Source organism: Tenrec ecaudatus, chromosome 15 (genome assembly GCF_050624435.1).
Source record: "Tenrec ecaudatus isolate mTenEca1 chromosome 15, mTenEca1.hap1, whole genome shotgun sequence".
NCBI lineage: Eukaryota > Metazoa > Chordata > Mammalia > Afrosoricida > Tenrecidae > Tenrec > Tenrec ecaudatus.
In genome coordinates this window covers 114,695,852-114,721,910 of record NC_134544.1, presented here as the reverse complement: position 1 = coordinate 114,721,910, position 26,059 = coordinate 114,695,852, and the positions used below count along the sequence as shown (strand labels likewise).

General features: G+C 42.4%; 1 protein-coding gene across 11 annotated transcripts in view; it reads right to left on the bottom strand.

Annotated features, from left to right (window-relative positions):
* Positions 1-593: 593 nt before the first annotated feature.
* Positions 594-26,059, bottom strand: part of ZC3H13 (zinc finger CCCH-type containing 13) — a 92,389-nt gene continuing 66,923 nt past the window's right edge. For 5 of the 11 annotated variants that reach the window (XM_075532988.1, XM_075532994.1, XM_075532989.1 and 2 more), the window contains exons 14-21: positions 25,318-25,410; positions 24,475-24,578; positions 21,458-22,621; positions 17,627-18,142; positions 13,927-14,079; positions 12,513-12,713; positions 8,561-8,724; positions 594-3,238 (exon numbers count right to left, since the gene is read on the bottom strand). In XM_075532988.1, coding sequence (XP_075389103.1) covers positions 3,068-3,238; positions 8,561-8,724; positions 12,513-12,713; positions 13,927-14,079; positions 17,627-18,142; positions 21,458-22,621; positions 24,475-24,578; positions 25,318-25,410 — 2,566 coding nt within the window. In that variant the 3' untranslated portion in view covers positions 594-3,067. The remainder of the gene's footprint in view (positions 3,239-8,560; positions 8,725-12,512; positions 12,714-13,926; positions 14,080-17,626; positions 18,143-21,457; positions 22,622-24,474; positions 24,579-25,317; positions 25,411-26,059) is intronic. The other 6 variants (XM_075532996.1, XM_075532998.1, XM_075532993.1 and 3 more) reach the window with 5 other exon arrangements.

Sequence of the window (26,059 nt, the reverse complement as noted above, 5' to 3'; positions counted from 1 at the left end):
AACTAGGGAAGCGGCACGGCACACTTGTCCACGAAGGTCTGGTGGACCACAAGAACAGCACAGCTGAGTAACAAGGCGAGGCTCCGGGGAAAGTGGACCTTCAGAGGGCCATTTGAGGGGTGATGCTCGGGCGTTTGCAATCTGGAAAGGGGACCGAGAGGCTAAGACATCCCCATGGGGACAGTGGAAACCACTGAAGAGCAGGGTCCGCCACAGATGAAGCCCCTAGCAAACCTTGCACGTGGGTCCAGATTTCAAGGGCTAAATCCTGGGAAGAATGAACCCGAAATGCATGTCTTCACAGCTGTAGTTCCGACTTAACTCGTTCTCTTTCTCGTTAAGTTTGCCTTGTATGAGCGTTTATCAGTATCCCCGTTTTCTTTCACATAAACTTCCAGTTCCACACATCACCTTACACTTTCAAACTTCAGTTCTTTTGTTTGTCTTAAACTCCAGTTCTTCATACCCACTACATTTTGTCCTATTTCCGTATCACCTGGCTTCAGGTAGCATTTACATTTAATCTAGGAGGAACTTTTCTACCGGTACCAAAAACCGTATGCTCTAAAACTGCACAACAAACTGCCTTTATTCAAGAATTTTGGCATTTTTAAAACAGTTGATGGGAAAAGATGAACAAAGTTTACTGTACAGTAGAGGTTTTAAAAGAAATGGTAATACAATAATTACAAGCACAAATTTTTTAGATCTACAACCCAAACCAGATTCACTGCCATTGAGCCCATGTCGACCTATGTTGTGGGTTTTTGAAACCGTCACTGGTCCTGGGGGAGCAGAGTCCAGTCGTTCTCCTGCAGCACAGCTAGTGGATTTGAACTGCTAACCATGTCACCTGCAGCACAATGCCACTGGGGCACCTGATACTAGCTGAAGGTGGGTGGAGAAATAAAAGTTGCATTCGAGCTTTCTAAATAACAAGCCAAGGATAAGCTTACCAGGAACACAATTTAGAAATCATATACCTTGATCTTGACAAAACCAGACAGTAAAAAATGTTGACGATGCTTCTGATACCCCAGATTGTTACATTAATAAGGATGTTAGTTATGGGGTAGCTGGGAACTATAACATGTACCGACTGTTCAGAGTAAAGAGAAGTGACAGAACTGATTATACTCTGGTGGTGGTGTCAGGTCAGGATTTGAATGCTAACCACAAGGCTATTGGTTCAAACCCACCGGCCACTCTTTGGGAGAAAGAGGAGGCTATGGCATAACAGCTGTAACATAACACACTTCATATCAAAGACTGTATATGGCAGAATTAGTGACAAAATCTTCACACTGTTAGGTAATTCAACATGGGAAATTTTCTTACTCCATGGACAAAAAAGGGAAAATCTTTATTTTGGGTCATCTTCCAAAATTCTGGCAACTAGGTTTATAAATTCTAGAGTTTTAAATCATTAAGCTACATTTTATTAAAAATAAAAAACAGCTGAACATCTCTGATGACAAAAGAAGTTATAATCTAAATACATCGAATATACACTGTAATGATACCCATTTATTTGAAAAACAACAACAACAAAAAACCAGGAGTATCAGATAGAACTAGAAAGTTGTTTACTAAAGGGTCATTAAATCATCTTATTTTTTCATTTCTCTCTAAACATCTCGCAAAGGCAAGCCAGGAAAAGGGCATCAGGGAAAGTTGAATCCTTGCTTGTGCTGCCCTTTCGGTAATTTTCATATTCACGCTTACAGGGTTATTTGAAAATAAGACCACCACCTTTGCTGGTGAAGTACCGTGTGCAAATTAACTGCACGACGAACGCTCCTTGAGCAGAAAGCTCACGCGCCTTTAGAGGAGAAGAAGAAGGGCAGGTGAAAAGTAACAGCTTTCACAAAACTACAGTTTTCACAAAAACCTTTGAGAAGGATCAAATTACAATTTTGATTGATTTCCTTTGTTATCGTTACTGCCTGCCCACAAGTCCTTACAGGAGTCTGTTCCTGAGCTCAATCAAGGATATGCAGAACAAAGCTGGTATACTGCAACTTCTAGAAAGCAATTCTGTTTTACATATTATAGGTTGGAGGCAGCTGAATGCAATCAAACATTTTTATAGTGAAGACGATTTAAAAAGGCTATTACATATTTAACAGCTATGATATAGCACACTTTAGATCAAAGACTGAAAAATATTCTAGGATTTTAAAGCTCATGCTAAATAGCAAGTTCAAACCCAAACTTAAATACAACATCTACTTAAACAGCTAGCGATGCAAGTGTTCAACTAGGCATGTCTGTCTGTGTCCAGCATTGTCGAAGGTCATCCCCATCTCTCCCACATCACTGACCGCTGCTGTCCCTCGGGAACAGCCATTGTGAAAGAGCTGAAGCATGCAATGCAATGTGGAGATAGATGTGCAAAACATCAGGAATAAGATAAAGAGCAAGTAGTCTAGACCAATGCAAGGGAAGGTACATTTATTAAGAATAAAAAAAGTTGACAATCTCTAATGACGCGGAATTATAATCCAAATAAATCCAATATACACTGTAACGACACCCATTTATTTTGGGGAAAAAATCCAGACCCATTAGGTAATTACAAAAAAGACCCTAACCTTTCAAAAGGGGGACAAACCTTTTGGCTCCCTCCTCATTGCAATCTATCCTGTGTCACGTGTGGCTCAGAGATCTCTGCAATGTAGCACTTGTGGCCCAGCGCAGGCAGCCGCTGCAAGGACCACGCTGCAGGAGGAACACCCAAGCACTGCGGTGGCCCAGAGCATCGGTTGGTGGCTCCATTTCATCAAAAGTGTCTGTGGGCTGGAAATACACTGACAACCATTATCCAACATCACCCGCGTCAACAACAGGTGCAGAACTAGCCACTGAATCTAGATGCTTTCACATTATTTTGTATTACAGGTACTTGTAAAAAATAAAGTCTCACGTTAGCTTCCCTACTCTCTTCGCACGCTGATCATGTCTTCTGCCTTTGTCACTCAGGTTGCTAGGTCAAACCAAAGAGCTCTGAAGCAGAATAGATACTGTGGACTCAAGAGCCCCCAAGGCCTTCTGCCGGGCTCCAGTCTTAAGATAGACACACTTCTTGTTGGACAGTCGACTGTGAAAGCTTCTGGTCATCAGGCTTTTCATATCCTGGGCCCCGGCATGTGGCCTTGCGCTTTAATAGTCTTAGGCTCAATCGCAGCAGCTCACTGTCCACCAAGGGGGCACTTGTGTAAGCTTGCTTCACAGCACCCTATTGGAGAAAACCAGACAAGATGGCCAGTTATTAGCCCACAGTGCACAAGGCAGGAAGGTTACGCTCTAACAAAAATACCAGAATACTTCTTTTCTGATGGATAGTAAATTACCATATTTAAACCCCAAATTAGGAACTGTCAGACTCAATTGAATCTTAAACAAAAATAACCTCTACCCTTTCTTAAAATAGGGGTTTAATCCCAACAATCCCCGAGGGCTGTTTTTTCTTCATCCTTTTCTAAAAAGTGGGGGCTCTCACAGACATTCTATCAATCCATAATTCAGTTTGATCAAGCACAATTTTACAATTGCTACCACCATCACTTTCAAAACATTTTCTTTCTTCTCTATTCCCCCACCCCCATCCTAAATTCTGTTATTTGTTCCCAACTGAAGATTTCACTCTCCGAACCAGTCTGTTAATAGCCCAAAGTATAATGGACTCTAGAAATGAACAATTTCTCTAAAGACAGCTGATCCGTGGCATACAGGCAGCCCCTGGGTTACCAATCAGAGCCATTCCTGGGCCTTCTGAATCTGCAGGTGCATGTTCTCATGTAGCCCACTTACATGCCAGAAAGGAGCCCTGGTGGCATAGTGGGCTGTGTGTTGGGCTGTCATCTGCAAGGTCAGCAGTTCAAATCTGCCAGTTGCCAAGGGAGAACAGTAATACTACCTGCTCCCGGGGAGATTCCCAGCCTCAGACACCACAAAGGCGGCTCTACTCTGCCTCACAGGCAGTGACTTGACGGAACTGGGTGTTTAGCGCCAGCCCAGCCTTTTGGTGATTGCAAAGCTACATGTTCAGCAAGTGAAGGTGGCTGTGATGAAGAATCTCTTGGGAGTTGGCATGGGTTCGAAGTTTGGGGAAAATTTCCATAATCACCGAGGGGCAGATAGTTGTCCAGAAGTCAGAGGTTCATAACCCAGGGGTTGCCTGTGTACTGAGGAATTACTACATCCTCTATACTAAACCTTATGGATTACTGTCGATTAAGGCTACCTTGGCAGCTATTGTCTTAAACATGTTCTCCCGCAGTATGCGTAATGAAGTCAAGGTAATGTTTTAATATTCTAGTGTTCCAACTGTCTTATTTTCCAGGATCCTCAAAGGCTCTCCTCTGGAGCAACACTTGAATGACGGATCCGTGGTTACATGGAATAACATGGAATCGATTTTTGTGAAAGTTCTGACTGTTGCAGATTCACGCAGACACAGCCAGAACCGCAGCCAGAATCATAGTGGAAGTTTCATAAGCCCCTGAACGCTCTGTGCTGCCCGCCTTCGCTTCACACCCTCCTCTCCTCATGTGTTTGCCGGTTGCTCTTGCTTCCTTTTCCAGAAGGTTGGACAAAAGGAATATATGCTATATATCTATGCGAAGTCAAAAAGGATCGCTACAAGAGCACCGATGCTGCTGTCAAACAAATCTACATGTAAATCCACGGTGTCTTGACACGCCACAGAGCGAAGCCCATGGAGCTCGAAGAGTGGTTTCCTCTCGGACCCCCTCAAGGAAACCAGCACTAGCCAGGAATTCCATGCCGGAAGAGTGGTTTGGGTCGCCTCGAGAACTCAAATTATGTTCCTTGTCAATGTTATTTTGTTTGGGGAACACAAAAAGAAGCCTCAAGGGGCAACATTAAGGCTGTCAAGGGCAGAAGGAGTACGATTTCCCCAGGAAATCCTCGTAGCACAGGCCTGTTTACTCTTCAAGAACGAATGGGTGCACTGTCATGACCACAGGAAAAATTCTGTGGCACAACTTTCCTGGACTTTTTCTCATCAATGCAGTTTTCAATTTTCTTAAAACTTCTTCATAATAAGCCCCCATGATCACCCTGCGTCCTTTATTTATGCCCCCAAAATAGCCACCATAACCTTCTGAGCTGATCTCTGTAGCTTGGTTTTAACTGGCTCAGAGGATCCACCTGGAAGCCAGTTTGGCTCAGATGTTCTTTTAAGGGACCCTAAGCAGACCAAGCCATGCTGATTGCCGAGAGAATTTGTCTGTAGCCACCCACTGATCGCAGAGACACATGTGAACATGTGTATGAGAACTGACCTGTGCGTGTATGAACTAGAATGCCAGCAGCAAAGTTCTCTTACTTACCCTTTTTCCATCAGCAGAATGCCTTTGCTTAGGGATTAGACCCGGTGGAGAACACTAGGGTTGCGACCAGCTTTTGGGGAGTATGAACTAATTGCTCTAAGCACTCATGTACAGCTGGTATAGGGACCTAAGTTTTCAAAATAAACGTCTAGGAATGGAACTGCTGGGTCACAAAGTAAGTGTGCACTGAACCGTGTACATAGCTGTTTTCCAAAACAGCGCTACCATTTTGCATTATCACCAGTAGCATGCGAGTGCTACTTGCTCTGCATCATCTACACGACACTGTCTGTTCTCCTTGTTGTCTGTGATTGGCTACTGTAACACGGGGGTGGGTAGAGATAACTCTGGTTTTAATTCGCATTTGCCCACTGGCCGATGTAGTGAGTGGGTAAAGCACCCCGCTGCTCGAGCGAAGGACGAGGCTCTCTCTCTACTCTTGTAAAGAGTTTCAATCTTGAAATCTCTAGTCGTGAGTCCACAACGACTGGATGGCAGTGAGAGCAGCCAATGATATGGAAGGTCTTGTCATTCACTTTTTAACCACTCACATGTCACCTTTGGTAAAATGTCTCAAGTCTTTTGCATATTTAAAAACTGATTCCTTACTGATCATATTTGAGATTCCTTTCTTATTGCGCATGCACGCCATTTGTTGAACACGTGACTTACAAATATTTTCTCCAACACTGCTTACCTTTTCATTCTGTTAGAATCTTCCAAATACTACAAAGCTAAAATTTGGTGAGGATCAGTTTTCCCAAAGTGACAAGTTCAACTTAAAACAACTGCCCAAACCTCTGACTTACTGGCATCTTCAAAAGCATCGAATTTGTATGGGTCCTTCTGGACACTAATCTCTCCACTGCGCGATAACAGTAAGCCTTAAACTAAAGCTGTGTGAATCCTTTCACTCACTTTCTTAAAAATTGTTCCTCTTCCTATGTAGACTTTTTATCTACAAAATCTGGCTGAGAATGTCAGTAGAATTTCACCACACCAGGAGATTATGGAGAGAACTGCATCTTCAATCCACGAGCACATTATGTCTCTCCATATATTTAGGTCTGGCTCAAACTTTTCCACCAGAGTATTATTTATTTCTAAAGATAATACATCTTTGAGAGAAAGGACAGAGTTTCATAGTTTTCAGCATAAAGATCCTGCATGTTTTTGTTAGAGTAACATAATTTTAGCAGTTAGTGTAAAGGGCACTGCTGAATAAACAATATGTTTCATAATTATTTTTATAAGTTTTAGTTCCCAAGTTTCACTACTAGTATATAAAAATGTGAGTTTTATATGCTAAGCTTCTGATCTTGCTATAAACTCATTAGTTCCAGGAGTTTGGGTGTGTGTTTTTTGGTAAACTCCTTCAAATTCTGACATAATCATGTTGTCTTCATATCTGCATGTCTGTACAGTTTTCTTTCTTTCTAATCTTTTCTTTCAATTACCTTGCCTTGCTGCACTGGATAGAACTACCATTGCGGTGCTGGATAGGGATAGGGAGCATGCCCTCTTGCCTGGTCCCTAAACTCGTGGGGGAAAAACATCCAAATGTTTACAATTCAGTAAAATGTTAGCTGTGGATCGCCTTTCACAGATGCTCACTGTAAACAATCCCAGTTTAAGAACTCATATGGTGAAGAACGCTAAGTGGCATTTACTGCACGATCATGTTTCTTCTTCTCTGGCTTGTCCGTAAGGGACACTGTGTTGGCTGACTTTAAAAACACAGAAACAGCCTTTCAACGCTGGGTTAGGTTGCACTTTATCAGCGTGTCCCGGGCAGTGCTTGAATGGCATCTTCTCCTGCTGTCGCTGCCTGGTTTTCGATGAAGAATAACGGTAGTCTCGTAAAACAAGATGGGAAGTATTCCCTTGGTTCAGGTTTTACGGACGTTACACAGAATCGTAGTCAGTTCTTCTGTAAATGCCTGGAGGATTTTACCGCACACGGACACAGACGCTCAAAGGAGAGCGTAACTGTAGCAACTCTACCAGAGGTAATTTTCCACCAGCTTTCCTCCAGCAAGGACTTGGCGAGGATTACGCAGTGCAGACATGTCTTTGCAAGTCTTCCGTTCCTTCTAGCAGTTCCTGCTTTAACCCTAACTCGTCTTGTTCTTTCACAGAAATTGTCTTCTCTCTAATGGATTTTTCTTTAATAAAGTATCTTTTTTCTTTGGTAATGTTATCAATCCAGAAATAATCTCAGGTTTCCCATATAAAAGCAAATAAAAATGGAAACAAGTTGTCAAGGGAAGATTACATAGGGGCAGAAATGAAAGTAAATATGAAATGAATTTTAATTATTTCAAAGATATGTAATTTATTCAGTACTCCTATAACTGTACAGGATTCCTGTAGCATCAAATCTCTTTTGTCATACTCTATTCCCTAATAAACACCACAGTTACTTAATTTTAGAATGTCTACGAAGTTTTCTCTCTCAAAGAGCTCACTACCATCCAGTCAATTCTGGCTCATTAGTGACCTGATAGAACAAGGCACAATTGCCCATGTGGTGTTCCAAGACTAAATCTTTACGGGAGTAGCAAGCCTCCTGCGGAGTGGCTGGTGGTTTCAAACTGCTGACCTTGTGGTCAGTAGGCCAACATGAAGCATGTACACCAGCGGGCTCAGTGGCTGCATCGCTGGGCTCACACGCAAGGACAATGGGGAAGATGGCAACGGACTGGGTACTGTGCTACAGGGGGTCGCGAGGCGGCGACGTCAGACCCGACTCAATGGCACTCAACAGCAGGCTGGTTCGCATTGTCAGATCTCTTTCCATTTCAGAGCTGCTGTTTTTTTTAACTATTCAATTCCCGTTTTTCTCCTAAAGGACATGTTTGCACAATCACCATTCAGTTATTTGCCAGTTGTCCAATTTCACATCTTCTCAGAAACATCACTCCAATACGTATTCTCCTCACTCTGTGCCTGGCAAATTTCTTCAATTTACATAAATTTACAATATGTTTGCTATTTACAGCTTTCCGCAAGTGAGAAGCTCAGAGAGAGTATTTACATTTTTACATAGCTTAAGTCTTTCTTCCTTTTACAGTAAAAAAAGACCAAACTCATAAAAACAGGTAGTAAGATTTTAGTCTTACTTGAAAGCAATAAAATGAAAAAATGAACCATCCCATACCACTGCATAAGCATTTTACATTCTTCCAAAGAAACAACCGTACCTTTTCATTTCTAACAAGTTGCTTACGAATCGCAGAATCTCGTCTGAAGCATAATGCTTTACAACACGGTCCAAGATTGCTAAGAAGATTGGCTCGCTCTTCTTTCCGTAGTAAGGCCGCCATGTTGAGAGCCCCCAAATCATGTTCAAAAAGACTGTCTGCATCTTTCAATAAAAACGAACATGCATTAAGTTTTCCTAAAATAGGAAAGAAAGCATTACTACCTACTTAGCTGACTATCCCACAAAGTCTAGCACTTTATTAAAGTTGGCAATATCAGTGAAAAGAACTTATTAAAGGCAACAGGTTCTCTGTGAAGGGCAGTGAAACACAGAATTAGGTTGCTATTATTAAACAAAATATGTATCCTGATAGCTACCTTGTCAAAGGTAGAAGGAAAGACTTGAGAGAGAAAATCAGACACTGGTCACTGAGTACGAGAAGCAAAGATCGAGGTCAGTATCAGTGGATTTGAATTCAGTACAGTGCTTAACACCAACTATTTCTTAAAGTTCTGGATTCTGGAACAGTATTGGATAACAAGATTCAGCTCAAACACTATTTATAACTGTGCCTTTAAAAACCACCAGTGCAATGTCCAGTGTGGCAAAGTCTTGGGCAGAGAATCTGCAGCTTCTCATAACACTGCCATTAGCAAATCCAGGGCAAGGTGGGGAATTGAGACCACTCAGGTTCAAGTGCAACACGCAAGCCAAAGAGAAAACATGCATTTATCAAATCTAAGGCGCTGGTTAAAAAGGGGCAAAAGGAAGCGAAAACAGAATAGATGCAGCCAGGGATCCAAATAGGCACACATTACTCATTTCACGTTTCCAAACTGCAAAGCATATACCCGGTATCTACGTGGAGGCTTCAGAAAGTTTGTGGAAAAATAAAGATCACAGAATTTCTCACAAACTTTTAAAGTCCCCTTGTGGTAGGATTATTAAAAAGAAACAAGTCTCCTTCTTCAAACATATGACTCTGATTTGCTATAAATTACTCTGTAAACACAGAAGAGAGGGGAAGTGAAAGGAGTCTTAGTGGCATAATGGTTTAAAACGAATGCCCAAATAAAAGTAAAGTCCAAAAATGACTGGGGAAGTTTAGTTCAAAAGAATGTCACCACAATGCAATTAGCACACCTAGACAAGATCAACTTTAATTTCAGTATATACAAGATACTGCTTTTGTGTTTCAGACTTAAAACCGTACTATCTGTTATTTCAATATTTCGTTACTCGATACCTATTGTATATTAGGCTCTATTCTAGACAACAGGACAATTACAGAAAATAGGTAACTAGTCCCTGGATATAGCAGTAAGGTAAATAAAATATTTTTCCCTCGGAAATTTATATTCAGCATAATATGTCACTTTCCTAACAAAGCTATGACAATAGCAAAAAAAGGGGGGGGGAGTATGATTGATGAACAAAGAAGCCTTTCACAGATGCATTTTCATTCTTAGGTAAAGTTATAAGTAGAGAAGGCCAGCACTGTTGCAGAGCTAGCAAAATCAACCTCAATTTTAAGTTGCAGGGCGGTTAACAAAAGCGAGAGGAGCAAACAGTTCTGCGTAGGAGGAAGGCCCCAGAGGCTGTGCTGTATCCTTTCACAGAGGCAAGTAAGACACAGAAGTTCCTTGCTGGCGGACACGAGCCAACCAAAAGCGTGGGAAGAGCCAGGACAAGAATTCAAATTTATGCTCATTTTTCAGGTTACTATGCATTCATGTTATCACTTACATAAGGGGGCTTCAAATACTTATGCTAATTGTACTCTCTATTAATTCTACTTTTCCCATGAATTTTAAAAAGCCCCCACTATATTTAATAAAAATGTTTAATACTGTTTATAATAAAACCAAGAATGTTATTACTTATGCTAACAGGTGAAACAAGATGTACAGATTAACTTATAGAGTTCATTAAAGAAAATTTTTTTTGCAATTTCAAAGGAGTAAAAAATTTAATTTCAACTAAGTTTCTTGGCACCTACCTCCCCTGCCAGACACTCCCAGGGAAATGACATAAAATTGCTAAACAATGCTATTACTTTTTTCTTCATTACCCATTCTTCCCCCTTCCTATCAAATAGCGTAAGGCAGGCACGGTAAAGGAGATAAAGTAGAAGTGGAATCCTTCCACAGTATATATATTATTAACAAGCAGGTGGTCACACCCCCCTCCCCGCCTCGCCAACTGGAATTCAGATCATCTGGCCCTGGAGAACCTTCACAGCTGTGTTTGGGGCCAATCTCTCTGGGGAGGAAATTCCCAGACACCTCATGTACTGAGATATGAAAAGTACCTTGGCTAGCTTTCTAGGTCTGGCTTTATTTAGCTTTGGGTCTAGAACTAAGCACGCTGACATCTGAATGTACTCATCTGTTAAAAAGGAATTTTGATACAGTTCACTGCACTCCTTTTACAACTATTTTGTGAATTAAATTTTTTCTCAAAATAAGTTTTAAGTTACTTTTTATTAATAAATCATTTTATTGGGGGCTCTTATAATAATCCATACATCAACTGTATGAAATACTTATGTACATGTTACCATCATCCTTTTCAAAACATTTTCTTTCTGCTTGAGCCCTTGGTATCAGCTCCTCTTTTAAACCTCCCTCCCTCCCGTCCCACCACCCTTGTGAACCTGATACATTATTTTCATATCTTACACCATCTGCTATTTCCCTTCACCCACGTTTCTGTTGTTCATCCCATGGGGGAGGGGGTGTTATACCTTGATTATCATAGTCGGTCATCGTTTCTCCCGTCTCCCCACATTTTCCCTCTATCCTCATGGTATTGCTACTCTCATTATTGTTGCTGAGGGGTTTTATCTGTCCTGGATTCCCTGTGTCCAGAGCTCTTATCAGTACCAGTGTACATGCTCTGGTCTAGCCTGATTTGTAAGGTAGAACTGGGGTCATGACAGTGGGGGTTGGGGAAAATATTAAAGAACTCGAAGAACGTTGCATATTTCATTGGTGCTACACTGTGCCCTGGCTGGCTCATCCCTTCCTTGTGACCCTTCTGTAAGGGAATATCCAATGTCTACAAATGGATTTTACGTCTCCATTCTGATCCCCATCATTTGCATCAATATATTTGTTTCAGGTCTTCTGATGCCTGATACCTGATCCTGTTCCCACCTTACGATCACACGGGCTGGTGTGTTTCTTCCATGTGGACATTGTTGTTTCCCTGCTAGATGACTGCTTGCTTAACTTCAAGTTTTTAAGACCCCAGACGCCATATCTTTTAATAGCTGGGCACCATCAGCTTTCTTCACCACATTTGCTTACACACCCATTTTGCCTTCAGCAATCGTGTCAGGAAGGTGAGCATCAGAGAATGCCAGGTTATTAGAACAAAGTGTTCTTGTGTTGATGGAGGACTTGAGTAGAGACCCAATGCCTGTCTGCTACCTTAACAGTTAACATTTAAATACATGTACATAGACCTATATCCCTATTGTTATATATTAATACATTTACATATGTACATGCCTGCATTTACACCTCTATAAATGTCTTTTGCCTCCTAATTCTTTCCTCTATTTCTTTTTACTTTCCTCCTGTCCCACTACCATGTTTGACCTTCACTTGGCTCTCAGTACTTTCTCTAGGCTACGATGCATTGACCAAACCCCACTAGGCATTCTACGCCCACCTCGCCATCAATTTTAGATCTCTTGTTCCCATGTTCCGGAATTTGTTGGCTCCCCCCCTCAAAATGAGTTTTTAAAACTATTTTTGAAGATGGGGATTAAATAATGACCACAAATTATTTCATATGTGTGCATGCGTGCGCGTGCGCGCACACCCACACACACACACCCGCAGTTTCTATATTGTAAATGCTGTCTAAAACACAGTGGGATCCTTTTTAAACCCATACTAATAGCTACAGCATACATTATCTACAAAGTGAAATGGAATTACCTTTGGGCTTTTCTAAAACTCTCTGGCATGTGTCTTTGACTTTGGTGAAAAGTTCAGGACCTGCTAACTTTTTTGAGATCCCAACTCTGAGCATGACAGCTCCAGGCGTGAACTTTAACAGTGCAGCACCCGGCTCTCGGGGTTCTTTTGGGTGCTTTGGCATAAGGCCAGACCAATCCACATCTATCACATCCAGTGGGTCTGTAAACAGTTAAAGGATAGATTTTAAAACAATATTATGATACTGTATTTTCATTTCCTATAAAGAAAAATAAAGCAAGACAAAATACAGAAAGCATTAAATAAAAAGTACTTTAAACCAAAATGTCATGGTTTTAAATTGAACACCTTTCCATAGATAGTTAGATTGAGAATTAAATGATAAATATTCTAGTAAGGGCCCTTGCAAATGAGCAGCACCCTCCTGCCCCAGCTCACACAAAGGGACCAGTACAGAAAGAAGGAAATAAACAAATCTTAGCTCACATGCAACTCATTTTCATTGCAAGGGGGAGCTCACAAGAAAGAAACAATCTTCTACTAAGATTTAGTCAGATGATTTTGAAACTTGGCCCCAGAAGTCTTGAAGGTTAAATCTAGGAATATATTTGTATGCATGTTTGTGCATATGCACACACACACACACATTTCACTTTTTAAAAACAAATACTTCATTATCAAATTCCTTAAAGGCTCAGATAATCCTTTTATTAACATTAAGGGCAAATAATCTATTTCTTAAGAACGAATTAAGAAATCTAGCAAAACAAAGTTCCAATAACTAATATGAGATAATAACAAACCTAATGATCATGTATCTCTTCTGCATGAATGGAAAAAAATTATGAATTTAGGTGCTAATTAAATCAAAATAAAAAGTTAGTGTTTTAAAAACTCAAACACAGTACAGACCCTTACTAACGATGACTAACACATGTTAGGAGCAAGCAGTCTAACTGCGACCATTCAACGAGACCGTCCAGGAGCGCTGCTTCTGGTGGTGCTGCCTGAGTGAACTGTCTGACAAGGCAGAAGTACTCGAAATCAAAAGAATAATTATTGAATTCAGAAAACTGATACATCTGAAAAGATTCCAGGTCAAGTAATGTGAATCTTAAATTCTGGTAAGGGAATGTTGGAATTTCACTATTTTAAATGAGGCTTTCTAATTCATAGGCAATGTTGACTTTCTCTGAGTTAAAAATGGAAAGGCTTTATGAGGAGCTTCAAAAGGCTCGTGAAAATGGAATTAAAAGATAATGATTTTCCACAACCTTATTGACATTCCCTGATGTGGACAGTGATTTGCATTTTGTTGGGCTTGCAAAATTAATTAAAATACACTATGGGTGATTCTAATGGCCTTACAATAAATCAAATAACCTTAAATCCAACCACTTCTGCAAATGACTACCTGGCATCTTCTCGTCATCCTGTTGATCATCCCTCTTCTCAGCATCGCCCGCCAGAATCTCATCTAGCTCATCATCACTGATTGGCTCGTATCCTTCCCCAGCACCAGATCCTAACGAGTGGGCATCATCTAACCTGGACTCCTCATCGCCTGCTAAACAGAAAACAGTAATCTCATGTCACGAAGAGCTTCTATGTGAATAGATGTTTCAGATATCCTGAGGCCAGGGCTATGCACTCTGAAAACCATGTTATTATCAGCAAACAATTTTACTACTGAAACATTTAATACAAAAGGAAACGGAAAAGATAAAATTTTATTTATTCAGTTTGGTTTTGATACATGGACAGCAACAGCAGAGGGTGTAAAAGGACTATAATTAAAATGTGAGAAAGTAAAAGCTACCATTAACATAGTGTTTACTATATGTTGTATCAATTTTTGCAAATAAAACCTTAAATCTAGAAAAATCTAATTTCAAACGGTGACAGTAACTTCTTAGACTAAATAAACGTATTAACTAAACAAACAAAATTTATCACCCAGTTTCTCTTACCTATACCAGCATTTCCCCTTAAATACTGAATATTCAGAAGAATCTTGTAATACTAATTCAAAATATCTGTAGTTCTAGAGGTACACATTCTACTTTATTACTTTGCCAACTTTGTCTCCTGGTGAGTTAGTTGTGAATTTAAATATGTTTAATACTTCTACCTTTAAGGAGTCTATAAGACTACTTTTGATAATGAAAAGTCTCTTTGACGGGTATATGTTTGTTGTTGTTGTTAGATGTTGTTCCAACTCATAGCAACTGCACGCATAACAGAATCAAATAACCTTTCATTCAACTGCCTCTGCAAGTAACTGCTGGGCTTTTCTGATCCTTCTTCACATCAACTGCCAGACTCTCAGCTACCTCACCATCACTGATTGGCTCGCATCCTTCTCTTCGCCAGCACCAGATGCTAAGAAGTGGGCATCATCTCATTTAGACGCATCATCTCTTGCATCAATCTCACCACCATTACATTTAAGTCCATTGTTGAAGTCTTTGCATCAGTCCATCTCAACGGGCTCCCTCTTTTTTGCTGCCCCTCCACTTTACCTAGCATAATGTCCTTCTCAAGGGAAGGGTAGCCATTGACAACACGTCCAAAACACCTGAGTTGAAGTCTCACAATCTCATTTTAGAGAGTATTCTGGCTGTACTTCTCCCAAGACAGATGTGTTCTTCATTCAGTTTGTCATACTATGCTGGGTGGGGGACTGTTGATGCTGATCAAGTTATGTCATCGTTATTCAAATACCACTGTCATCACAGATGGTGGGCAGGTTCCAGCAGAGCTTCCAGACTAAGACTTGGTAATTTCCTTCTACAGGGATATGAAATTATTCTTTTTAGGAAGGAATTTCCTATCTTGGTGTGGGCTCTTCTAGTCACAGCCTTTGTAACCCCCATCAAATAACTAGATGGGAACATGTAAATAAGGACTCTAACTGGGGGACTGATGTATCGACTATTCTGCTGGGTATGAATGGGAGTCATAAAATGTAAGCCTTCTCAGAAGGGTGAATGGAGCAGTGCGTCTCAACCTTCCTAAGGCCACGACCCTTTGATACAGACAGTTCCTTTTGTTGGGGTGACCCCCCAAACCATACAATTATTTTCATTGCTATTTCATCACTGTAATTTTGCTACTGTTATGAATCGGGTGACCCTGTGAAAGGGTCATTCGATCCCTGGTTTAATGGTCTAGGAAGCAGAGGCTGCCACACTGAGACCATGAGAGAGGTCAGAGCAGCTGTGCAGGAGCATGAGACCGAGTGGTGGGTTTCCAGAACAAGTACAGCTGAGTGCTTCGGACTGCGCAGTGGAGGGCCCTCTGGATACTGAACTGTGGTAAATGAACTTGCTAACACTTGTCCTAGCAGGGCAGAGGCCAACAAGTCATGCAGTTGAGAGGCTGCAGACCAGAGAGATGTGCTTGCTGAGACGAGGCATTATTGCAGATAAAAGGCCTGTATCTTTAAGGTTTCCTGATCTTGACTGTGCTATCTGTTAACGTCCCTCATACACTCCTAAAATCACGAGTACTGCCTGAGTTCTGCGTAGCCGCCGCAAGTAGCATATCATGGGAGAAGGGTAGTTTTAGAGCAGGGTGAGGAATTTTGGAGGCTGGAGGGCTGGGTGTCCGACCTCGGCCGCCCAGGAATCCTACTCGAGCAGATGTGAAGCTCAAGTCTTCGCACTAGGGTAGCCAGAGGAGAGGAGGCAAGACATGCGCCTGCCTAGGCCATCTCCTCACACTCCCAGAAGGACGACCAGTGAGGACTTTATGAACCGCCGCAGGTATACATTGACAGCAAATAAGATATAAGAAACTATGAGGCGTCTTTTCATCACTCTAATGATTTTCTATTCTATCAAATTCTACAGTAATCTCTCTATAACAGAGGTTCTCAACCTCTGGGTCGTGACCCCTTTGGGGGGTGTGTGTGTCAAATGACCCTTTCACAGGGGTCGCCCAATTCATAACAGTAGCAAAATTACAGTTATGAAGTAGCAACGCAAATAATTTCATGGGTGGGGTCAGCACAGCATGAGGAACTGGATTAAAGGGTCGCGGCACGAGGAAGGCGGAGCACCGCTGCTCTGTAACATCTGTTGTGGTTAGGTGCCATTGTGCTGGTTCTGGCTCACAGCGACCCTATGCACAATGGCTCAAAACACTGCCCAGTCCTGTGCCATCCTCACTGTTGCTCCTATGCAGGAGATCATTGTAGCCACTGTGTCCATCCACCTCATTGAGGGACCTCCTCTTTTTCACTGTCCCTCTACTTTATTAAGTTAAGCACGATGTCCTCTTCTTGGGCCTGGTCTCTCCTGATAACACGCCCAAAGTATGTGAAGATGAAATCTCATCTTCCTTGTCTCTAAATAGCACTCTGGTCATACTTCTTCCAAGACAGATTCGTTTGTCCTTTTGGCGGTTCACGGTACTTTTGGCACATCATGTCTCTAACATCTCGGTAGCGCAAGTAGTTAAATGGTTAGTGACAGTTAAAAAGGGTTTCGACAGACAGTCCTGGCAATCTGCTTCTGAAAGGTCTATGGAGTTGTTCTGCTTGGCAAACACGGGCTGGCCATGAATCAGAATCAACTCAAGGGTAGGCAACAACACGAGCATACCATCTCCAATACCACTTTCCAAGTTCACCATTTTTACTCACACCCTCATAAACACAGATAGTAGGGGCTTTAAATTCTCAAGTTCATACAGCTCATTTTCCTATTTTAAGTGAATGAAATCTTTTCAACACATAAATTTCTGTAGTCACAAATAGCGTATGATATATTTTATATTTTCAGGTTGATGGACCCCGACCAGTGAAGAGGCGCTACCTACAACAATTATGCTCTGTGCATTCATTCCAACTCACAGAGAGCCTGTATCAGGACTGTAGCAGTTACGTCACTTATCTTCAACTATACACCAAGGTTGTGCCTCCACGAATACCAAGGCTAATGAGTCGATGTTACTTACACTCAAAATGGAGGTGAAAACGTGAGGCGCCACAACTAAAGTCTCTAACTGGGACATCAAGCACTGCCAGGACGGCTGCGGCTGTGGAAGAACTGCCGTGTTCCGCGAAGAGGACCGGAGCCGTGAAACCAGCCCGAGGAAGCGGTACTCACCTTCCACACTCTCTGTCCGCTCCGCTTTGCTGCTATCTTCAAATGCTTGAGCAGACCCCAGGTCTCTCTCTGCCCTCTCTTTACTGAAACCGACAGGCTCGCGGACAGGGACCTCTAGGTCCCGCTCGTGTTCACCTTCCACTTTGGTTTCACTGCGCTTTATAGATTCTGACTGGGAAGCACTCTCAAAGGTCCTGTCCCTGTCCCTTTCTCTTTCAGTAGCATCTGGAACCAGCCTCTCTCTCTCTCTGTCCAACTCTCTCCTTTTGTCTCGCTCTCTCTCTCGTTCTCGCAATCTGTCTCGGTCCCTGTTCCGTGCCCAATCCTTGTCGGCCTCTCGGTCCCATTCTCTTTGCCTTGTATCCCTCCTCTCTCTCTCCCGGTCTCTGTCATGCTCATATCGATCACGTTCTTGAAGCCTATCTCTGCTATCGAATGACCCGGATCTTGAATGGACTTGTCGATCGGACTCAGGAGAACTTCTTCTTGAACTATGGCTTCTTGAATCCTGGCGATCTAAAATGAACGTACCACATACAAAGATTAATACTTGATAAAACAGAGGTAAACTTTCTTTCTATGGCTTTTATTTTATTATTATTTTGGCTTTTAAAATTTTACTTTTTCTGTATATATTCTCAGCTGTCCAAATAGTTCATGTTAAGAATAATTTAATCTCTTGCAATTAAAGTGCTACCCATATTTTCTGACTTATTTCTACATATAACCAGAAATAACTTTAAAAAGAAATAAGTACATAATTGGGTAGGCATTAACCGAACTGATAATGTTACTAACTGTTCTCTATGTAACGGCAAGGGGGTCAAGCAACCAAAGCAATCTTTGAAACGAACAACAAAGGGGGAGGATTCACTTTTGGGTTTCAAAACGTACTATTAAAAATACACATATTCTCATTGAGTTGATTCTGCTCCTGAGAGTTTCTTAAATACAATCTTTACCAAAGTGGGTGGCCAGGTCTTTCTTCTGCAGTATGCCTGGGTGGTTTGAAACTGTCAACATTTAGGCTAGCAGTAGAGGGAACACTATTTATAATATCCAGGAACATTAAATATACCGTGAAACATTCCTCTAGTTCTTGAATACTTCCTCCCCCCACAGTACCATGGCCCAGTTCTACCTTATGAATCTGGCTACACTGGAGAACACACATTGGTCTAGATACGAGCTCTCGAGACATGGTATTCAGGGAAGATCAACCCCTCAGGAATACTAGTGGGAGCAGCGTTATCATGAGGGTAAGGGGATGGTCAGGGAGGGGAAAGGGTGAGAAAGGAGACACCCATCACAAAATTGGATATATAGGCCCCCCTACCCCGAAGGGGACGAATAACAGAAATGTGGGTGAAGGGAGACAATGGATAGTGTAAGATATGAAAATAATAATAACGATATAGAATTGATCAAGGATTCATGAGGGTGGGAGGAGAATGGTACGAGACCTGAAATTGGTGTGCAGAAGGCTCTGGAGGGCAGTGAAAGCTCAAAATACATTTGCAGAACCTACACGTGGAGCAAGTCTTCAGTGATTTCCCTCTAACCATACATAACCGAAGGACGGGATTAGCCTGGTTATCAGACAGAGTGTGTAGACAGGATTACAGCAGATCAAAATCAGAAATCTGACTTGAAGGGTTAAAACCTTATCATTTGATCTCCTATCGGACACCCTTGGACATAGGGAAACACTGCCCTGCGCCCACTGGGAGGGCTGCTTGGGTGCAAAGACTCTTAGTCAACCCTGAGTGCGTGACTGTTTGCATGTTCCAGGAACCTGGTGCCAACGTTAAGTGACAAGGAGATTTCTTAGCGCAAACAGCATGTGCTAGAGTTTGAGAGATACGGAGACAGAAGGAATCCCTCAGTCAGAATGTGCCCGAGTGTGAGAATGTTTGCTAATTATGCATCATGAAAACATACTGAAGGGGGTAGCGGGGAGGGAGGGGAAAAAAGAGGACCTGATGCAAAGGGCTAAGTGGAGAGCAAATGCTTTGAGAATGATTAGGGCAAAGACTGTACAGATGTGCTTTATACAATTGATGTATGTATATGTATGGATTGTGATAGGAGTTGTATGAGCCCCTAATAAAATGTTTTAAAAAAATGAGAACATACTGAGTCTGAAGTCATTGTACCTTAGAGTAGGCCCCGCATTTGAACTTTGATAAACTTTCTCTTTTGGTGTGCATACAGAAACCACTGAGTAGAGAAGCTTGGGAGGTACCTCTCCCTTTCCTCCATGACTCCATCTCGTGTCATGAAGAGTTAATAATGTGTCTCAGTAGGCTCCCAGCTGGCTGAAACTCGACACCAGGACCTTGATAGGGGTTTTAGCATTTTGTGGTTTTGTTTTCCAGACTGGGGTTTAGCTCTGTTGTATTTGTTGTTGTTGTCAGCCTTCCTTCATAACTCTGTTATGCATTCTTCTGTGTTTAGAAACAATGCCTAGATGGAGGGTTCCTGGTGGGTGCAGCTGGGGAAGTAGGAAGAGTAATGGGGATAGCAAGGAGGACAAGAAGGAAGAAAATGTTTTGAAACGGATGGTGGTAGATATTGTACAACGCTTGATATGACCGAACTATAGGATGGGCTGATATCTGGATTATGTACTAATAAAATTTAAAACCTGGCATCACTGAGTGCATCTCTTTTATAATGTTAGTATTAATGTAGCTACAGGTGACACTATCACTTGTTATTTGTGGACTCCACAGCTGAGAAGTCACCTACCTGAGACACCAGAATCAATAGTCATGGTGCTTTTAGTCACTAGTAGTGTGGAGTGTTGCCCAACACACATATTCCCAGAGGTGGAAAAGCGAAGTGCTGCCTTCCCATACTGTACGTAAACTAGCGTCCTTTCTATAATCTATTTAGTGCCATGCCTGTCACAGTTTTGCGTATTTTGTTGGTGATTTCGCCATTTAGGATGGCCGCCAAGCACAATGTTAAAGCGTTGTCTGGGGCTGTTGAGTGCGGAAGGCTGTGTGTACCTTGCAGAGAAAACGTGTGTTGGTTTTGTTGAAGCAGGGGTTCTAGTGCTGTTAAGGAATCAATAATGGCATGCATCTAGATAAAGCGGAGAGTCGCCAATCTACTCGTAGGGCTGCTTTGGAGTGCTAAAGAACATCGACAGAGGCAGCCGTGGGGGAGAGCGATGCCGTACCGCATGAAGCTCAGCAAACAGCAAGGATCTTCCCCATACTGACAGAGGAAGCATGCCTCCAAAATGAGCACCCAGGGTTTGGACTCCGGAATTCTGGGCTAAACTCTGTGTGTTAAAGCCAAGAAGAGAATCAAATAAGGTAACCTGTGTGGTGCATGATGGGAGGGAGGAAGCAGCAGCTGCATTTGTGGGATCATGAGATGACAAGTGGTTCAGAAAAGAAGTGCCGTGACTAGACGCACGGTGAGGCTCACATTGACAGCACGTGGGCCCGGCCCGGGAGATGTTCGTTCCTCCTGGCTAGTGCTCTATGATGTTAAAAAACACCATACACAGGGCGCCTTTATAAAGGAACACGCATAGATCAAGGCTACGTCTTGATGGCTGCGACAGAGGCTCACAGGGAGTTATTCCTGTGCTTCCTATGGGGCAATGGCTTCACAGTCATTAATTCCGTGCTTGAGGCAACCGTGTAACACATAGCTATCACAAATGATGAGGTAGACAGTATTTTGATGAGACACTTAGGTGTTCTTCTAAGTTCTATCAAATTTAAGACAGCACATAAAGCAACCAATTTAGAATTAGCTTAGCAATACACTAACATAAGAAACCCTGGCTATAACAAAGCTCAATTTTATTACCTGAAGAAGTACTTCGACTGGGTTCCCCACGCTTCAACTGATCAATCCTGGATCTCCTCTCTCCGGTGATTTCGAGGCTCTTGGTTTTCTCCCTATCTCTGGAGCTACCATGCAGCGCTCTCTTCCGGCCACTCTGGTCGTCCCCACTTCGATGGGCCGAGTCCGTGGATGGGGAGCGGAGACGGCCAGACGTGTGACTACGATTACTCCGGTTGCTCCCGAGGCTGCTGCTCCTCTTTTGATCCAGCGGCTTGCGGTGCGGGGCATCTTCTGTACCTACATGCGGGGACGCTCCTTTCTCCACCCGCGCTCTGTGGCATTTTCTGTGCGTCTCTTCACTGGGGGCAGCAGTGGAAAGGGAGGTGGTGCATGTGAGCAGAGTGGTGGCAGCGGTAGTACTGTTAGTGGGGGTAGTCAGAGGAGGAGGAGGAGGAAGGAGAGAGGACAGAGGAGTGGAAGAGAGGACAGGCACAGCAGTGCCGGCCGTGAGCTCCGACTCTGCCGCCTCTGTGCGGTCGGGCACGTCTTCATCGGACCAGTCACTGAATGCTGTGTCTTCTTTTTTCTGAGGCTCTTCGACTGCGCCGTCCTTATTACGGGAAATCCCTACCAAGTCTCCCTGAGCCAGAACAGGGGGAGTCCGGGGCCCTTTCTTCTTCTTACTTTGCTGAATTGCTTCTTCATCAGAAATATCAGAGTCACCTTTGGATCGTTTACGTTTTTTGTCAACACTTTTCTTCTTCTGCCCTTTTTTGGGTGAAAATACTTGGCTATCTTCAGATGTTGTCTCTGCATGAGTCCTCTCTATTCCAACATCCTCCTCTTTCTTTTTCTTAATGGGCTTCTTCTGAATTTTCACCCTTCTCTTGTTTTCTTCATGACTCCGATCAGAAACATCTCGATCAGAGGACTGGTGGTGCCCAAGAATGTCTTGGGCACGTGTTCTTGAACTCTCCATGATTTCTGCCAGCTCTCTCTGCTTATTGACAGAAGAAAATTTCTCTTTGAGTTCTGGCTCCTCGTAGCGCCGCGAACTCTCTTTTCTTTCTGGCTTACGGTCCTCCTCTTTCCATCTACCCTGCCTGTCTTCTAGGAGGTGTGAGGGGCTGAGAGAACGAGAATCTTGAGGCCGTACAACTTGGCTCAAGAGTCTGTGTTTTTCATCTACAAAAAAGAGAAAAGTAATCACATTTATCAGCAAACAATGCACAGTGACTCTACATAGTAATAAACCAAGTTCGCATTTTTAATTTTTTAAATGGCACTAATTTCAGTCAATATTAAAAATATCGGTGACTTTGCATGAGTAGTAAAAATTGGCAGTGCCCCAACAAACAGACCTTGAGCTAACTACAAGCTTTCCTTATTTGGTTGTTGATTTGCTTTGTCATTGGCTTTTTGTTGTTGTTTTGTTTTCGTTTGTTGCTTGGTTTTACTCTGTTTCATTTTTGTGCATGTTACTATGTCCGCAGGTCTGTCTAAATAAGATAGTCTGGATAAACAATTTGGAGGAGAAAAAAAACGGGACTGACAATTCTAGGGGAACATGGGAGAGAGGGAGGTGGGGGAAAGGAAGTGATGTTAACAAACACACCGACAAGGAAACAAGTGATCCAAATTGGTGGTGAGAAGGGTGTAGGAGGCCTAGCAGGGCGTGATCAAGGGCAATGTAACAGAGAGGAATTACTGAAACCCAAATGAAGGCTGAGCATGATAGTGGGCCAAGAGGAAAGTAAAAGGAAAGAGAAGAAAGAGCTAGGAGGCAAAGGGCATTTCTAGAGGTCTAAATAAAGGTATGTACATATGTAGATATATTTATATATGTTGATGGGGAAATAGATCTATGTGCATATATTTATAGGTTTAGTATGAAGGTAGCAGATTGACATTGGGCCTTAACTCAAGTACTCCCTCAATGCAAGAACACTTTTTTTCTATTAAACAGGCATTCCATGATGCTCATTTCTCAGACACGATCGCTGAAGAAAAATGGGTGAATAAGCAAATGTTGAAGAAAGCTGATGGTGCCTGGCTATCAAAAGATATAGCATCTGGGGTCCTAAAGGCTTGAAGGTAAACAAGCGGCCATCTAACTGAGAAGCAACAAAGCCCACATGGAAGAAGCACACCAGCCTGTGCGATACGAAGTGGCTAAGGGATGAGGTATCAGGCATCAAAGAACAAAAAATCATATCATTATGAATGAGGAGGAGTGTGGAGTGGGGACCTAAAGCCCATCTGTAGGCAACTGGACATCCCTTTACGGAAGGGTCGCGGGGAGGAGACGAGCTAGTCAGGGTGCAGTGTAGCAACGATGAAACATTACTTTCTTCTAGTTCCTAAATGCTTCCTTGCCGCCCCCCCCCCCCCCCACTATCATGACCTTTACCTTACAAATCCAGCTAGACAGAGGATCCACACTGGTACAGATAGCAACTGGAAACACAGGGAATCCAGGGCAGATGATCCCTTCAGCACCAGTGGTGAGAGTAGTGATACTGGGAGGGTCGAGGGAGGGTAGAGTAGAAAGGGGGAACCTATTTACAAGGCTCTACATATAACCTCCTCTCTGGGGGATGGACAACTGAAAAGTGGGTGAAGGGAGACGTCGGACCGTGTACGATATGACAAAATAATAATATATAAATTATCAAGGGCTCATGAGGGAGTGGGGAGAGGGGAGGGAGGGGGAGAAATGAGGAGCTGATGCCAGAGGCTTACGCGGAGAGCAAATGTTTTGAGAATGATGCGGGTAACAAATGTACAAGTGTGCTTTTTTACAATTGATGTATATATAGATTATGATGAGTTGTATGAGCCCCAATAAAATGATTTTAAAAATGAGAGTGCCATGTGCTACAATAACTGTGTATTTCTAACACAGATATTTTAGTGACACAAGAAGAGTCAGCAGAGGACAAATATTTAACTGTCTCCATGGATCAGCTTTTAAGTTCGCGGTTAAAAATCAAAGTGACTACAGAGACAGAGAAAGTACGGAGCTGGAGTGTGCTTACTCTTCTCATCTCCACTGTTGTAGGCATCGCTGTCAGGAGAATGTTCACGTCGGCGCTTTGGTGACGGGCGAGGGCTGGGGCTCCCTTCATTTCTGTAGCGCTTCCTACAGTGGATACACAAGTGCGGTTTACAACAGCCCAAGGGGGAAGGAGACTTCTTACTTCATGTTCTGCTAGTCCTTCCGCCATAATTAGAGTATGTAGTTCTAGGACAGCAATGCTGTCAGCGACAGTATGCTAAAAATACAGTGTTTCTTCTATCTTCAATAAAGTTCTTTGATTTGCAAAGGACATAACAGACTTTGGATGCAAGTATTTCCTTTTGCTCTTTTATATGTATAGAATCACTTCCACGGAAAACTGTCAGATTTAAATACTATAAAGTGGTGATATCTAACAGTGGAATAAATATATTAATGTATCTCAATATATTTATCAATTTCATATTATGATACAAAAATGCCTATGTGCAACAAAATGGGAAAACCTAGTATTGACTTTAAGATCAAACAAATGTGTACAACTTATAGCCATTCAACTTTAGGTAAGGTCCTCGAACTCACCAGAACCTGTATTTTTCATGTGAAAATGGGGGGAAATTAAAGCGAAGGGAAAAAAACCAGTAATTTCCGAAGTCCAATGCCAAGCATGTTATGGAAACACTATAAACATCGGTTACCTTTTTCAAAATAGATCACATCCTTGATGACAAATAAAACAGTTCAAATTTTCATGATACTTATTCTTTGAATTGTAATTCAGTAGTACTGTATTGGATCTCTTGGATACTTCTAAGGATCCGTGACAGTAGAGTGCATTAAGCATAGGGTTGGGAGTTCTCACCTGCCAGAAGTTCCTTGGGAGCAAGAAGCAGCTGTCTGTTTCCCATAAAGACGTATAGCCTCAGAAACAGCTCTATTCTGTCCTATACGGTCACTGTGAATAGGAGGAATTGACTCACTGGCACTGGGTTTGGGTTTAGTTTTGGGTAATTGCAGGGTTATTTCCCTTATGACTAGATTATTTTGACTCATCATGTTTATAGAAACTATAAACTATGGTCACAGCCCTATCTCCTTGAGAGTTCCTTTCTGAAGGCCAGCAGCCCTGTGGAGGTGGCCCCAGAGGTGGTGGGACAACTCTGAGGCTCCATATGCAGCCACTCAGGGCGCAGGGCGCTCCCTCAGGTCTAAGGGTGCAAGGGCTTCCTGGAGCCTGCCACAGGGACTGCACAACAGGTTTACCAGCCTCACTGCACCCTTTTTCAACGTGGCTGATTCTAGCGCTTCTATACTGACTTCCTCTTAGAAAAAACTCTGCACAAGTGGAGTAAGCCACTGTGCTCCCAAAGTGGCCTTATAATAATAATACCCTCCCCTGGATAAACGAGGAGGAGAATGGGGGGGGGGGAATCTGTTATTTTCCCATAGGTAATTCAAAAGATTTTAAACACTTAATGTTTTAACTAAAATTTCTTAAAATTGAAATGCATGCAATTGGCGAAAATGGCCAAAAAAGTAACAGCAAATTAAGGTGCATGCTGTACGGCATTAAATGAAATAGAACTTTGGAAATGGATTTGTCA